Consider the following 14,556-nt stretch of genomic DNA (forward strand, 5'->3'; position numbering starts at 1 on the left):
TTAAATTCTGTTTTGACGCCTCTGTGAGCCAGATAAAAGTGAAGAAAGCAATGCACATGCATTCGAACACTAACACCCTTTCATCTTCACCTCCATCGAAAGTCAATAAAAAGATGCTACCTCATGGAGCTCACCTCAACTTTTGCTCCACAGTTGAAACTCTGTATGTTTGTGTGTGTGTGTTTCTTACTCCTCACATAAGTTCTCTCAACTAAAAATAATTCCTGTCTTCAGCACTCAGGTTTCACTTCTGTTATTCTCTGCTTTTTCCTCACTCCCCTCTCAGTTCTGTGACATCTGCCTTTGCGTTTCTGCTTATGCTGTTTGCGTCTGAGTCATCTGACATTTGACAGGAAACTTGACTGAACTGAAACGTTTAGCGTCAGTGAATGCAACAGAAGTGTGCATATGTGCATGCATATGTGCCTCTCACCACGTCAGCTTGTGCTGTGTCTTGTATTCTCTCTCCTCAGCAGCTTGCAGTTTATTGTACGCCTGCAGGAGCTGTCGCCTCAGTTCGCTGACCTCACTTTCAGGCTCCTCAGAGGCACTCTGCAGCTCTGTATTCTGCAGCTCAGTCTGAAGCCTTTCCAGCTCGGCCCGGCACCTTTTTGCTTCTCCTAAAAGATGGACCTCAGAATCCTGGACACTGGTGGATAACACAATCGTATAAGTACATTGTGTGTTATGGAGATTCCTTTTTTTTCTTCATCCTTAAAGCCTTGAGTGCATATCTGAGCTCTTCTTTAATTTGGCCATAAAAAAAAAGTAAATATTAGTTCAATTTTACATCAGTTTTCCACGTAAGAACATGTCAAATATTCTGCCCCTGGCTGTAATGAAAGTTTTCATGTTTTATTAATGTTTTGTCAAATGCATCATGATTTCTCTCAGAGACACTGCACCACACCTGTAAGACAAATTCATGTAAACCTTCACTAATACAGCAAACCATATCTCCAAATGATTGCAATCCAACTCTTTATGCATGTAAAAGCATGGTAGCTACTGATTTGCATAATAGACTGAATAAATGTAAGCAATTAGAGGCAATTAAATTTATTTTGCATATACCGATTTTCTAGTTTTCACTAGAATCTCCCGGAAGATTGCTTTCACAAGAAGGTGAAGGTCTTAGAAGCTTATTTGACTTTTTAAAATGTGCCTCAGTGACTTGAATAATTACTGATCGATTGAGGATTGAATAAGAATGAAAATATTAACGTTTTATTTTCATTAGCAAGTCCTTCAACCTGGACTGTTATATTGGTGAAACATACTCAAACTTGAGTAATCTAAATTTTATCTTTGGCTTTTCCTGTCCTTTATTTATATTATGTAAAGCACACATGAAAGTGGAATCAACTCATCATAAGGAGCTAATCTTGTTCAAGGACATATGGTGGAAGCATTTTGCCATTTAGTACTCGTCACCTTTGAAGTCAGATATTGATTCAAATGCATTTTATTAAAGAAGCACGAAAACATACCACTTCAAGGTGTCATGGAGTAGCTTGTAGCTTGCTTTCAGTTTGGCAACTGTGGTTTGGCTGATTCTGCCTGCTGACAACAACTAAAAAAACAAGAAGAGGAAACCAAACTGGAAAATGAACAAAAAAGAAGAGAAATGAATGGATTTGGAGACAAACTGATGTGATATTAATGAATTATTGGAGATTCTTTGATCTAAGCTGGAGCTGCCAGTATAAAAAAAACATCTTATAGAATACTTCATTGTTAAGTTACCTCTGACATTTTTGATGCAATATTGAATTAGAAAAACTGCTGGGAACCAGATACACAAAACTGCTTACTGTTCAAAACTACAACATCATTTAGAGGTTATATTGAGTTCAAAAAGTTGAAAACTGAATCAGCTTCAGTTTCCTTTTTCATAAACGATAAAACTTTTAAAACAAAAACGGCCCTTTTCTTCAGCGGCAACATGCAGAAATATCAGTTACTGTTGTGTGAAGTCTTTTCATATATCGATGAGGACTTGTCAATGCAGAATGAACCTCAACAAAGCCCTCCTTCAAGCCAGCAATAAGGATTGAACAGAATCCGAGATGAATAAACTCATTAAAGCCGCTATCGCAAACTTAGAGAAGCTCATCAAGATCAGAGAAGAAAAACCAACATCTAGCTAACTGCAATCTCAAAAGGAGAAGACCATTTATTGAACATAGCCCATAGATAATGAGAAGTACCCACAGTTCAAGATTACAAGCACCATTACCCCTGCATGATTAAAAACTACGCAGCTGAAAAACAAAATGCAGCAAAGACAAAGATATCAGGTCGAACATGCCGCAAAAAGGGAGAGTTGTAAAATGTCTCTCCTGGGAGCTCTGTGTGACTATAACGGTGATAGAAACAGAGGACAGGTGCTGTTCCCTTCTTATCTTCAGAGCCAGGCTGCTGGAGTGGCGAGTAATGAGGGATAGCCTTGTCTGTATCAAAGAGCTGCAGCACTCAGGATATCTGAGGTCGGACTGTGTAGTAAGTAATCTAACGGTATGAACACATACAAACATTACGATTACACACACACATACACACACATACACACAATGGCTGATATCTCATCCTGACTTCAAACAGCAGGAATGGATAATTGTCTTAGATCCAGCGCCTTATATTCTTCATCAGGCTGTTGTCTATAGCTCTTGCAAGCACCTTGCCATGCTCCACGGGCTGAAAGGACAGATATGAACGTTATGAATGATGTGGATCATTAATATGATTTGTTCAGATTCTTTTAGTGCAGTCTCCAGAGGTTGAACTACCATAACCAGTATAATGCTCACATCTTAAAATGTTATGTGGGCTTTTTGTAAAGTGCAGCATGTGTAAATTAAAAGAAAACAACAACACATAATTGAAGGCCAACCAACGTTTTGAAAGCATTCTTTATGGATGATGTGACTCCAAGCCACATTTATCTGAGACAGGCAGCCTCACTTATTCTACTGCCAAGACTTATCTGCCACAGTAGAGGGTATTGGAACTATTTATGAAGTGGTTACATGAGGCTCACATGTGGCAAACCAACCTCTGAAGCTAGAGGCAATTACTAAAAGATATTTATGCACACACACTTGGAGTCACACACTTGTCCATCTTCTTCACACCCAAGCAAGCAGGGAGGTGATCTGTACAGCAGAACAATACTAAAACCTTTTCTAGGAAAATCAGCAGCGTGTATATCAAAAAGAAGCCTTCGGCTTTAATACTCTGCACCCTCGGGGAGAAAAATAATGACAATGGCGACCAGGCGCAGCCCTGCATTCCACTGGGTGATGGAAAGAGCCACTATCTCTCCGTCTCTCCGTCTACCCTCATGTCCTCCTATTGACTGTTTGAATTGGAGGTGAGCCCACAGCCAGACTGAATTACTTTGCTCGGGGAAGTTTTGTGCTCTAATATTTTCCCTTCTAGGGTGTTCTTCCAGGGAGGCTGAGTCACCACAGAATGCTGATTCTGAAAATGACACTTCCCTAGAAATTTCAAGAGCATGTGAAATTTTAACACATAAATTAGGACCCCCTTTTCCCATTACATTTGTTTTTAACATGATAGGATCACACAATCCCCTCAGATGTATCCATGATGAGACTCCACCAACACCATTCCACCACATCCTACATTGGTGCTCTATTGGTTTGTTGGCGTACAGTGAACTCATTGTCGTGTTCCATAAACCAGTTTGAGATGATTTGAGCTTTGTGTTATGGTGCATTATTCCTCATGCTGTAACCATCACACGATGGTACACTGTGGTCATAAAGTGATAGAAAAGGTCAGCAACATATTCAGGTAGGCTGTGGATTTTAAACCTTGTTTATTTGGTGCAATGGCTCCAAAGTGTGTCATGTCAGGATGGATCCATGCTTCCATATTTACAGCTAATTCTGTCCCTATCATTAGACAAGTGATGCTGGACATTTTTCTCTTTTCGGATCATTCTCAGCAAATTCTAGATTGTTCTCCATGAAAATCCTTGTGGATCAGCAGTTTGTGAAATACACAGTCAACCTGTCTGGCACTGAAAATCCTTCCTCACTGCAGGACATTTTGACTATGTTTACATGTTTACATGTTTAAATGCACTAAGTTGCCGCCAAGTGATCAGCCCATTAGCTGTTTTTGTTTGCAAGCGATTTAACAGGTGTGTATATTATACATGTCTTATGTCTCATGACAAAAACGACAATCAGGAATTTTTTAATAAAATGAAATAACTGCTTCAGCCCACAAACAAATCATCTATGCTACAATAATGAATATAAACTTATGACACAACATGACTCCGTGTAGAGAAATATTCACCCAGAGATGTGGTTAGGCTACAGAATTCATTTCAGCAGTTGTTATTGCAAGATAATGTCTATAAGATGCTTTGTGAGATTGCCTAATGTATGGGCCAAATTATGGTAAATCCTCAGACCACAAACCAAGATACCGCATTACTATACAATACAAACAAGTTCAATGTTTATAGTTTTTTAATAAAGGCTTCGATGTTTGTGTTTAAACAAACCGAACCATTCATAAATCCATCACTGGGGACACTGCAAGGGCTGCAATGTATAATTTTATCAGCTGCCAGAGACTCAGAGCAGTAAGCATGAGACCAGAATTCAGTAAGCGGCATATAGTGCCCTTAAGGACAGCATTTAGTGTGTTATTCCATCTGAGAAATGCTCTCAGCCACAGTCTCCTTTCAGGAGAGGTAGGTCAAAAGTTTTCTGCAAATGTCACAGCCACTTTCCTGTCATGCAGGTGCTCTTTTCATTTACCTCTTTTCATTGCTAAACTATGTAATTTCACATTATTGTACTCTGAAAACATGTTCACGTAAAAAAAAAAAAAACAACCACATATTACATTGTGGTTATTACTAATAAAACCGCAAAGATCATCTTTTACCCGAGATGAAGGCTTTGCATTATAAATGAATAAAATATTTTAGAATACAACATATCTTATCTATGAAAAAATATTTTTCCTTAAGTTTCTGATTGATTTTTGGACATTGTGTTTTTACAACATTCAAGGCATGTTTCATACACATAGAGGAACCGATTGTAGTTGTTTTACAGTAATTTTATGTGTTTGAAGTTGGACTTTACAGTAATTGCGTCCTCGTCAACCTAACCTAGACTTGAGATTTATGGAGGTGATCCAGAGAGACTTTGGAGTCTGAATAGGTTCACCAGGAGCACCTTTAAATCTAACCGGCACTCAAATCCACAGAGCAACAAAGCGTGAAGGAACATCACCTAATGTCAGTTGAGTGGATAGTTCCTCTGCTCTGAGTCATTTAGTTCCTCTGGGAAATGAGCTGACTTCAGAGAGAGGCAGGACAGAAGTAAGCACAGGATTTATCTTTTCTCGCTCTTTACCTTTTCTGTCCATCCTTTCCCCCCACTACATCCACACGTAATCTTTCTGCACCAGAGTACTTTTTCACATTGCTGTTCATAATGTGTTTTGCAATAGTACTGCCCCTCCCGTCCTCTCAAACTCAGCACTCTCTCTCTCTCTCTCTCTCTCATCCCTCTCTCTGCCTCCCTCCCTCATCCTGATATTAATGACACAGCTATCTGAGGCAGCAGCAGTTCCCCTGCGCTCTACTCCTCTTGCAGGCTGCTCTCATTCGCACACACACAAACATACTCACTCAGATAGATGCACACACTTATACAAGCACTTTTAAACCGATAAGACATGGGACACACTCTTAGAATCTGCAGACACACAAGCTCACGCAACTAGAAGCATTCAGATATCTGAGGCAGTCACTGACACTCTTTGTTTACCCATACACTCATTTCTCTTTTACAAACCTTGATACAAAAAAAAAGAAAAAAAATGAAGACGATAGTACTCTGCATCTTTGCCAGTCTCCTGCTCACAGCCACCTTGGTACCGCGAAGCAGTCGGGCAGCAGACTTCTCCATCAACTCTCACCAGCGATGGGATACTAGAGGACCCTACAACCTGGGATCTGAGTCTGGGTCTCATACCGTTTGCCCCGTAAAACTGAGACCCTCGGGCCACTGTGGCAGCTCTGGGGTAGGGGCAGAGGATGGAGAGGACTGTCCCTACCAGCTCACCCTGCCTCCCCTAACCATCCAGCTGCCCAAGCAGTTCAGACTGCTGGAGAAGACTATGAAGGAGCTGCAGAGCCTGAAGGAAGTGGTAAACAAGCTGAAAAGCAGGTGCCAGGACTGCCGTGGGACACAGGAAAATGGGGCTTTTGGATTTCAGCAAGCGGACCAGGGACAGGCAAACAGGGATGCTGGGGAACGTGTGAGACTGGACCTGACAGCACAGGAGGTGCAAGGTGGGTCCAGCCCTGAGGAGAGGGGAGACGGGATGACTCCTGGAGCTGCTGTGGATGGTACTGGACTGGGACATAGTTCTAATTTTGGGAAAATTACATCAAGTCCAAGCAGTATGCAGGAAATGCAGGTAAAAAAAATTTATTAAATGAAGAAAACTTATTTGCTTGCTTGCAAATTAAAAGTTAGACACATTCTTTGTTGTCTTTGTCTGAATATGTATGTTGTATAGTATATAGGTGAGTGCCACATATAAAAATAGTTTTGAGGACTGTGGGAACAATGCAATAACAGCAGTGCACCATTTACAGTACTTCCAGTAAAATCATGCACCTGTGAGCCAATGTCATTGTTTGTCATTTGAGAACATTAGAGACAATGATCTAAACAAGTGGACATAAAATGTAGCTGATGAACCATTTATTTACAATGTCACCTTTAATTTCCTCAGTAAAATTCAGCCAGCTGAGGTGTAAACAGAGCAGATTTTAAAAGACCTGTAAAGTCTGACCTGGCACCAATCCACAAGGGAAAATTCCTGGTACCCTAAACTGGGTGGGGAATCAGTATCAGACACCAGCCAAATGGCTGTAAATTTTGGCTGTATGGTAAAGCTTGTTGACTCGCACAGCCACTTTGGCAGACAGCCAACCATCGTGCAGATGCCGTTTCTATGTTAAAATCCAAATTGGCAACTGAAACAATAAAGAAGCCTTCAGTGATCCACCTATCTGTGCCAAAAATGATTTCCTCTGCTCATGCTCTGGCCTACCTCAGGTGAAGCTGAATAGGATGTCAGCCAGCCTGCGCAATGCCAGAAGCCAGATCTCAGCTCTGCAGGGTCGTCTGGAGGGGCTTAACCTGCTCAACGTGGACAACATTAAGGCTATGGTGGACAGACAAGTGGAGAACATCACCGGAACAGTCAACAAGCTCAACCCCGACTGTGTCACACAATGTCCTGTACAGAACAGTCCTCAATGTAAGCTTGCTTTTAATAATGTTAGGTAGCACTCCTTGCCAATATTTTTATTCCCCTTGTGATTTTGTCCCTTTTTTTGTGTTCAGTTTTTATAGCACAACCTTTACAAGCAACCCCCTTTTGTTTCTTTAAACCAGCTATGAGTTTTTAGTTACAATACAATGTTTGCAAATGTGGTAAATTATATTTAAATCAGTTTTCAGTTTCATAGAATCCTCCCCTTTTTCTGGTTCCGCTTATGCAACTTTCTTTTCCTGTAAACCGACCACTGATGTAAACCCCAGCACCAAAATAAGTCAAGCAGTTTGGGTGGCATGGATGTGAAATCTTAAACACAATCATCTCTGAGTGGGCAGAAACTTACAAATCTCTTAAACCACACACACACACACACACACACACACACACACACACACACACACACACACACACACAATCAGATTCTGCATGGCCACCTTAATTTTTACGAGCCCACTTTTTCTGAGAAATGGGAACTGAAATGTTTCAGAGTAACAATGACCTTGTCAACTCCATGCACTGGTTTGTTGTGACATGCCTTTTCCATTACCAATATGGCCAATAACATGCACAGCAAGGATGATCTATACATAAGAAATGAAAATTTCCTCTGTTTTACTGACCGGGGTGTGTCTCTGTACCCTCTAAAGCATAACACTCGAACAGTCTGTTTAGTGTTAAATAGCTGTGAGCTGAAATCATGCAGGACACGAGTTGAGCAATTTGACCCGTCATTCTCTGATTGCAAAAACTTCCAAATAGGGAGGCAGATACCTGGTAGCTTGATGCAATATCAAAAAAATAATAATACATTATGGAATCTAATGATGAAAGAAATAAATCTATCAGCAGGATTGCAAACTAGCTTAGCATAATAAACATCTCATTTTGCATTGAAGTAAAGGTTTTCTTGAACTGGAGCACAGCAGAAATGAATAATATTCCCCAATATAGTGAATGTGACACTATGTTGGGGCTTTCATGTGAAAAACAGTTGTGAGCTTATTTCTAAGTAGATTAGCTGGGACAGTGGTGTGAAGGGAATCCCTTTCCTTTCTCTTCTTCTAAACTTTCCTTCAATTCCTAATGCGTTTCCCACTCATGCATTTATCTTCAGCAGCCACACCTCTCTCAAGTTCACTTTCACTTCTCAGACTTCTGTATCTTTTTACTTGTCTTTCCAGTCGACCTCCCAATGCCTCTCCTCCCATTTCTCTTCCATTCGAGGTCATGCTCTAATTCTGCATATAAAGGCTGGCTCATTATCTCTTGCCAATAACACATGTATCAAAGTAGGCAGCTCTCCTGACACCGCACTTGTCACAGATGGCACACAGGGTCAGCTTCTCTAGTCTTTCTACATCTTCAGATCAAAAACTCTATAATAATTCTGCTTTAAATAAAGAACTTGGTGTATGAGGTCAATCTGAAAAGTGGGAGATAAGGGACTGCTGGTACAAAGGAAATTGGCCGATATATTGAGATAAAACCAATGTTTCACAGAAAAAAGTTGTAATTATATCCCATTTAAGGTCAGAAAAACTATGAAAATTTGACATGTTTAGTAAACAAACAGTCCCATGCTAATCACAATTTATATTCTTCTTCTTACTTATACAGAACCACTATAGAAAATACCTTTCCACTTATTTTGTACAAATTATTTATCATGCTCGAATGCGTTATGTGATTTTTGAATAAACTATCCAGAGGCCAAACAATAGCCCATTAAACAGTTGTTAAATTGTACACACTAAGTTTATATTGTTATCCTCCAAACAAAGTCAGGTAAACCAGTCTCAGCTGAACACTCAGAGATTACATGCAGGAAATGTGTTTTGTTAATGTATGTTACCTGTGCTGATGCAGATCACTGGTACATACCAATACATCAGCTGGAGACGTTGCCCACCAACAGCGATGAAACATTTGAAGCCAGCACAGGATCACAATGTCACTATCAAGCAGGACTCATAGAATCTTTCAGCCATAAAAGCATCTTGACAAAGTGTTGTAAACATTTATTTCTTTCCTTCATTTCTGCCAATTTTCATTGTTGCTGCCAGCACTGATCTTTAAATTTGAGTTTTGAGGCGAGCAGGCAGCAATTCGTGTTACTGTTAAGCATTTTAGATGAATGATATTTTTTAAAAAATCAAATAAAAAAAGAAGAGGCAGCGCAGTCTTGTGTTTTCAAGTGCCTGTCTACAAATGTGATATTTCCTCATTGATGAGTTTCTGTCCATCAAAGCAAGCTGCGGTACTTCATTTTTAGTGTTTTGAAGGGAAAGACTATACTATCACTGTCAACATATGGGACATTTTCTTCCTTGTGTCAAAGCCAAGTGTCTTGACAGCATTTGTCTCTTTTTTTGATAATCATGCATGTGGTCTGTGGCGACATTGGCCTTGTGGTTCTGAAGCAGTCAAGTCTTCAGTTTATCTTTGACAAGCTTGTCAGAGTCGTCAGCTTAAGCTCACTTGTCAAAAATGTCAGTTGGCAGGAAGGCAGAAAGCAATCAGCTGCAGCAGACTGTTCAACAATATCTTAAAATTATATTTGATTGTATGAATAGAAACTTGAAGTTCACACTAGAGTATAAAGTACATTCTGATAACATGTACCTTTTCAAGTCAGGGAATAAATGTATAGTCCCCAGTTTAAAATATCTATCCATCCATCCATTTTCTTAACCGCTTAGTCCAATTCAGGGTCGCAGGAAGCTGGAGCCTATCCCAGCAATCATTGGGTGAGAGGTCAATTTAAAACATGCAAATACAAAATAAATTTATTGGTGACGAAAAGCATATTCTGTAAAGTTTTTATCTTACAAATCCATTCAACAGTATTGATTTACTGACTTTGGTACAATCTTACAAAAATCTGCGTTAAAAAGGAAAAATAGGCTCTCTTTGTAATATGCACAGCCGCTAGAGGGCATTGTCTTTAAATAGCTTTTGTCATTCTGATGTGTAATTTTGAGAAATTTACAGAAATGACTGCTGCCATTTTTTCCCCTTTTTTTGGCAAGAACCTCAGACCAATTTACCCCCAATTTTACTCAATCATAAGAAAAACAACCAACCAGACAGTCTTTCAGACACTGCAAGTATAGTTATTAGAGATATTTAGGCCAGGCACAGTGCCAGAATTGCTGGGCTAGGGATGGCTCTTGCCCGTCTAAGGACACTGACCACCCGGTCAGATGGATGAGGACAAATAGGGAGGAAGAAGTGAAGTGGAGAAAGTGCAGTTAGACACTTATTGTGAGTGGAACACTGAAAAAATTTACAGGTCAACACTTCAAATGCCAGAGGCTGCCAGAGCTATTAATGTGACAAAAGATATGCGCCAGACCCATATAGATATAAAAGCGATCTGCGGCCATGCACCTAAAGTATTTTGTGTAACGTGGAGACAATATGCAGTGAGTTAAAGCGTCTAGAAACACCATGATAGCATATTACTACATCATTCAATCTACATCCCCTTCCCTTATACCTGTGGTCTGTCCCTTACAGTGCAGCTCTGTTATAACCAACACCTCCCTTTAAAAAATACTACTTAAAGTTAAAAAGGGTCCACATGTTTCCTGCCCAATGTCAGGTAGGGTTTCAACCTACAAACCTCTCTAAATCAGTTTTACAATTTCCCACATTTTGACAAGTCTGTCCTATTCAATTCTCAAAAGCTGACTGACAGAAGCCACTGGACCTGATTGAATTGTTGGCATGCAGTGCCACACAAGGAAGTTGGATACAACGGCTTTGCAGTATATCATGTCTTATCCCTGATTCTCAATATTATGTCTACAAAGAAATTATCTTCAGTGACAAATGATTCTATGTTTGACAAACTGAACTCTGATTTGATCCTTAAATGAATTGTTTTATTAAGTCACAGGGTGATTAACTGAGCTTTAATGCATGCCCTGGAAATTAAAACATGATTGCAACTTCCTCACTTACTTTGGTAATTTTTCACTTCTTAAGCCTTCCTTGGCCTCAGGGACTTTTTCTATTAGTCTCTTGAATGGGCACAGAAAGAAAAAAAGGTAGACCAAAGTAAAAGATAACTGAATACTTTCCAGTAATATCCCACACTCTTTTCTGTCCATCTTGCTGCCATCCAACAGTTATTTTAGCGCCTCAGGACTGCTCAGACTACAACGTATTGGAGGTGAGAAAGAACGGTGTGTATCGTGTGACCCCTGATCCTCGCAATGGGACTTTTGAGGTTTTCTGCGACATGGAGTCCTTTGGAGGTGGCTGGACTGTGATACAGCAACGTGTTGATGGGTCTGTCAGCTTCAATCGTACCTGGGAGGAGTATAAAAAGGGCTTTGGGAACCTCAGGTATGTTTCGTAAAGCTTTCCACACGACCTTAAATGCAAGTCGAAAAAAGTGGAGTCAATAAAAAGAGGTTATGCTTTAGACCTCTAGCAAGCTGCATGCAGCGCTGCTGAAAGTTTAAGAAATAACCCCATTTGTATGGTCAAAGCCAACTTACTTTAGTCTAGACAACAACAGAAAATCTACACTATAAATGCAGGAATTTAAGTTAGGAGGGAAGCTCTAATAAAAGATGCAACCGACATAGATTATTGGCTTTGTATAATCCAAAGTTTTATGAACCTCAACTCCTCAACTTCTTAGAAGTACAGTATTAAATCACCCGGGTGTCCCATTATTAGGGCAACACAGATGTTACACAAAACCCAAAATTTCATCAAAAAACTATTTAATTCAAAGCAAAAGAATGGCTCTGTTGGGGTTGAATTGTTTTTATGTCTGCATAAGGGCAAATAATCTGTGCGGCAACATTAATGCTAGATAAAGCAATTATTCTCCAAGCTGTGAGGGAAGCTAATGTTTTGAAACAAAAGGTTAGGTTGACAGTTATTTCTGCAGAATTAGATTGAATTTTGTAAAATACTGCAGTCTCAGGGGCTCATGCTGCAGTCTGCGACTCAACTTAGCTCTGCTTGTTTGTGGAGTTTTTCAGAGCATTTGTCATCTTTGGTTTGCAAGACTCATTAAGTCCTTTCATTCAAAACGGGGATGTATAACAGCCTTTACAGACAACGTAAAGGTAAACTCTTGTATGGGAGTTGCAGCTAAAAACAAAAGAGCAGTCATAACATCACTGGCACTCTAAAAGTGTGGGTCAGCTTTATAAGATTTTCTCATCCACATCTAATTGGAAAGTACCATTTGCTCAGGTTAAGCTTCACTGACACAAGCCTTTAATATATATATATTTTTTTAATGAAAAAAGAAAACTCTAAGTTCTTGCTGTTCATTGTAGAAATGACATATTATCTACAAGCAGTTGTGTAAACTAACCAATGGAGCAGTTTTTGCAGAAAATAATTTACTCCAAGTTCTTCTGTCCCCTAATAACACCTTCAAAGTGTCCAGGTCGCTTCAGAACCTATAATAACAATGTACACCTGTTCTTAATATCACAGATTGTTCACCGCCTGTTCCCACTAACGCTGACTGATTAGCACACAAAAAGCTTCCAACTGGAGTAAACCGGATTAATTTAAACTGGTTTCACACTGTATTTAAACCAGTTATTATTAACCTCTGCTGATGCTCCAACAACAATAAAGGCTTGTTTCTGTTATGACTTTGAATTCATTCGAAATATCTTTAATCTCTTGTTTTTTTCCTATCGTTTCTACTTTTCCTTGTGAGAAACAACCATGGAAACGTCTTGATAGACATACCTGCAACTTTAGCATTCCCTACCACTAAAATGATAATGCCTTCTCTTATCCATTCTTCACCGTCAAACTTCCCTCCCCTTGCACCTCATTCCTTTTCCTCCCACATGTGAGGATAATCACATTTTGTCCGGGTAGCTGTGACTACTTTTAAACACAACTGTGCCATTAAATTAACTTATTCATGCCTTGTTTGGTTCTCCCCTTATTTATCTATCTTCTATCCTGCAGAGGTGAATTCTGGCTTGGCAATGACTACATCCACTTGCTGACAAAAGCCAAAGACATGATTCTCCGTATAGATCTGGAGGACTTTGAGGGTGCCCGGGAATATGCAAAGTATGACGAGTTCTATGTGGCTAACGAATACTTACGCTACCGCCTGTCTGTCAGTGGATACAGGTACAGTATTAGTTTACATGTATGCGGCTAATACAAGTCAAATCTGAACACATCTAATTTATCAATGTCTCATTGCAGTGGGACTGCTGGGAATGCCATCAGTTTCAATAAGCATTTTAACCATGACCAGAAGTTCTTCTCCACCCCTGACCGCGACAACGACATGTACCCTTCTGGAAACTGCGGTGCCTACTACAGCTCTGGCTGGTGGTTTGATGCCTGCATGTCCGCAAACCTCAACGGGAAGTACTACCACAAGAGGTACAAGGGAGTTCGTAATGGGATCTTCTGGGGAACATGGCACAACATGACGACAGAGTACTACCCAACCAACTACAGGCAGGCTTTTAAAACTGTCAAGATGATGATACGGCCCAAAAACTATGCTCCTTAAGAAGACAGGCAAATATTTTGAGAGTGGTGAGACATCCAAGGATAAAAATGCAAAGCAAATGGAAGAAAGCTTACATGAAGTGTCATACATTTTCCTGTAGTCTTGCACTCATGCATATGTGTACACCAAAATAATAAAAAAAATAAAAAAAAAAAGGCTATAAGCCCTGTAGACAGTTTGAATGCAGTACTAACAAAACAACAAAATTATTGTGAAAAACATTTCTGTGCTATTACTCTTTCCACCCTTGTGAGTGTGGCCTTCAAAATGTTTGATTACAATAGTGCCAATAAAAGACAATGATGTGAACAAAAGTCAATGTATATTATATATATATATATATATATATATATATATATATATATATATATATATATATATATATATATATATATATAGCACAGATATATACAGTTGTGCTCATATGTATTCATACCCTTTTATTAAAGAAAAGGCTGAATTTACAACAGTCAATAAAATAACTGGAGACTTAAAAAATGAACAATAACAAAAACAATTGGCAAAAATATAATTTAGTAATATAAGACACTGTTTTTTCATTTAATTGAGTTGAAGAAAGAAAAAAACCAAACAAAAAAATGGGTCCTGGACAAATTAGAGCACTTTTCTGTTGAACAGTGGGACAAAATACCTGTCAACAGGTGCAGAAGTCTGAC

The 14,556-nt window shown here is 39.4% G+C and overlaps 2 protein-coding genes across 2 annotated transcripts in view; one reads left to right on the forward strand and one right to left on the reverse strand.

Moving 5' to 3' along the window:
* Positions 1 to 1,755, reverse strand: part of ccdc146 (coiled-coil domain containing 146) — a gene marked incomplete at both ends in the record, with an annotated part of 36,744 nt that extends 34,989 nt beyond the window's left edge. Inside the window, 3 exons of the mRNA XM_079263130.1 lie at positions 434 to 649; positions 1,491 to 1,573; positions 1,747 to 1,755. Of these exons, the coding sequence (XP_079119256.1) occupies positions 434 to 649; positions 1,491 to 1,573; positions 1,747 to 1,755 (308 nt within the window). The remainder of the gene's footprint in view (positions 1 to 433; positions 650 to 1,490; positions 1,574 to 1,746) is intronic.
* A 3,940-nt stretch (positions 1,756 to 5,695) lies between these two features.
* Positions 5,696 to 14,164, forward strand: fgl2a (fibrinogen-like 2a). The gene is made up of 5 exons (XM_079262924.1): positions 5,696 to 6,480; positions 7,128 to 7,332; positions 11,487 to 11,706; positions 13,315 to 13,485; positions 13,564 to 14,164. Exons 1-5 carry the CDS (start codon positions 5,878 to 5,880, stop codon positions 13,877 to 13,879), a joined length of 1,515 nt encoding a protein of 504 aa, XP_079119050.1. The 5' UTR covers positions 5,696 to 5,877; the 3' UTR covers positions 13,880 to 14,164.
* The last annotated feature ends 392 nt before the right edge of the window (positions 14,165 to 14,556 follow it).

The sequence above is a fragment of the Telmatherina bonti genome (genome assembly GCF_933228915.1).
Source record: "Telmatherina bonti genome assembly, chromosome: 23".
Lineage (NCBI taxonomy): Eukaryota > Metazoa > Chordata > Actinopteri > Atheriniformes > Telmatherinidae > Telmatherina > Telmatherina bonti.

What these genes read in the sequence shown, in the direction of transcription:
- fgl2a (XM_079262924.1), top strand. Translation starts at nt 5,878, where the DNA reads ATGAAGACGATAGTACTCTGCATCTTTGCCAGTCTCCTGCTCACAGCC. An exon ending in GCAGTATGCAGGAAATGCAG is followed by an intron (nt 6,481 to 7,127) that starts GTAAAAAAAATT and finishes GGCCTACCTCAG; the next exon opens with GTGAAGCTGAATAGGATGTC. An exon ending in TGTACAGAACAGTCCTCAAT is followed by an intron (nt 7,333 to 11,486) that starts GTAAGCTTGCTT and finishes GCCATCCAACAG; the next exon opens with TTATTTTAGCGCCTCAGGAC.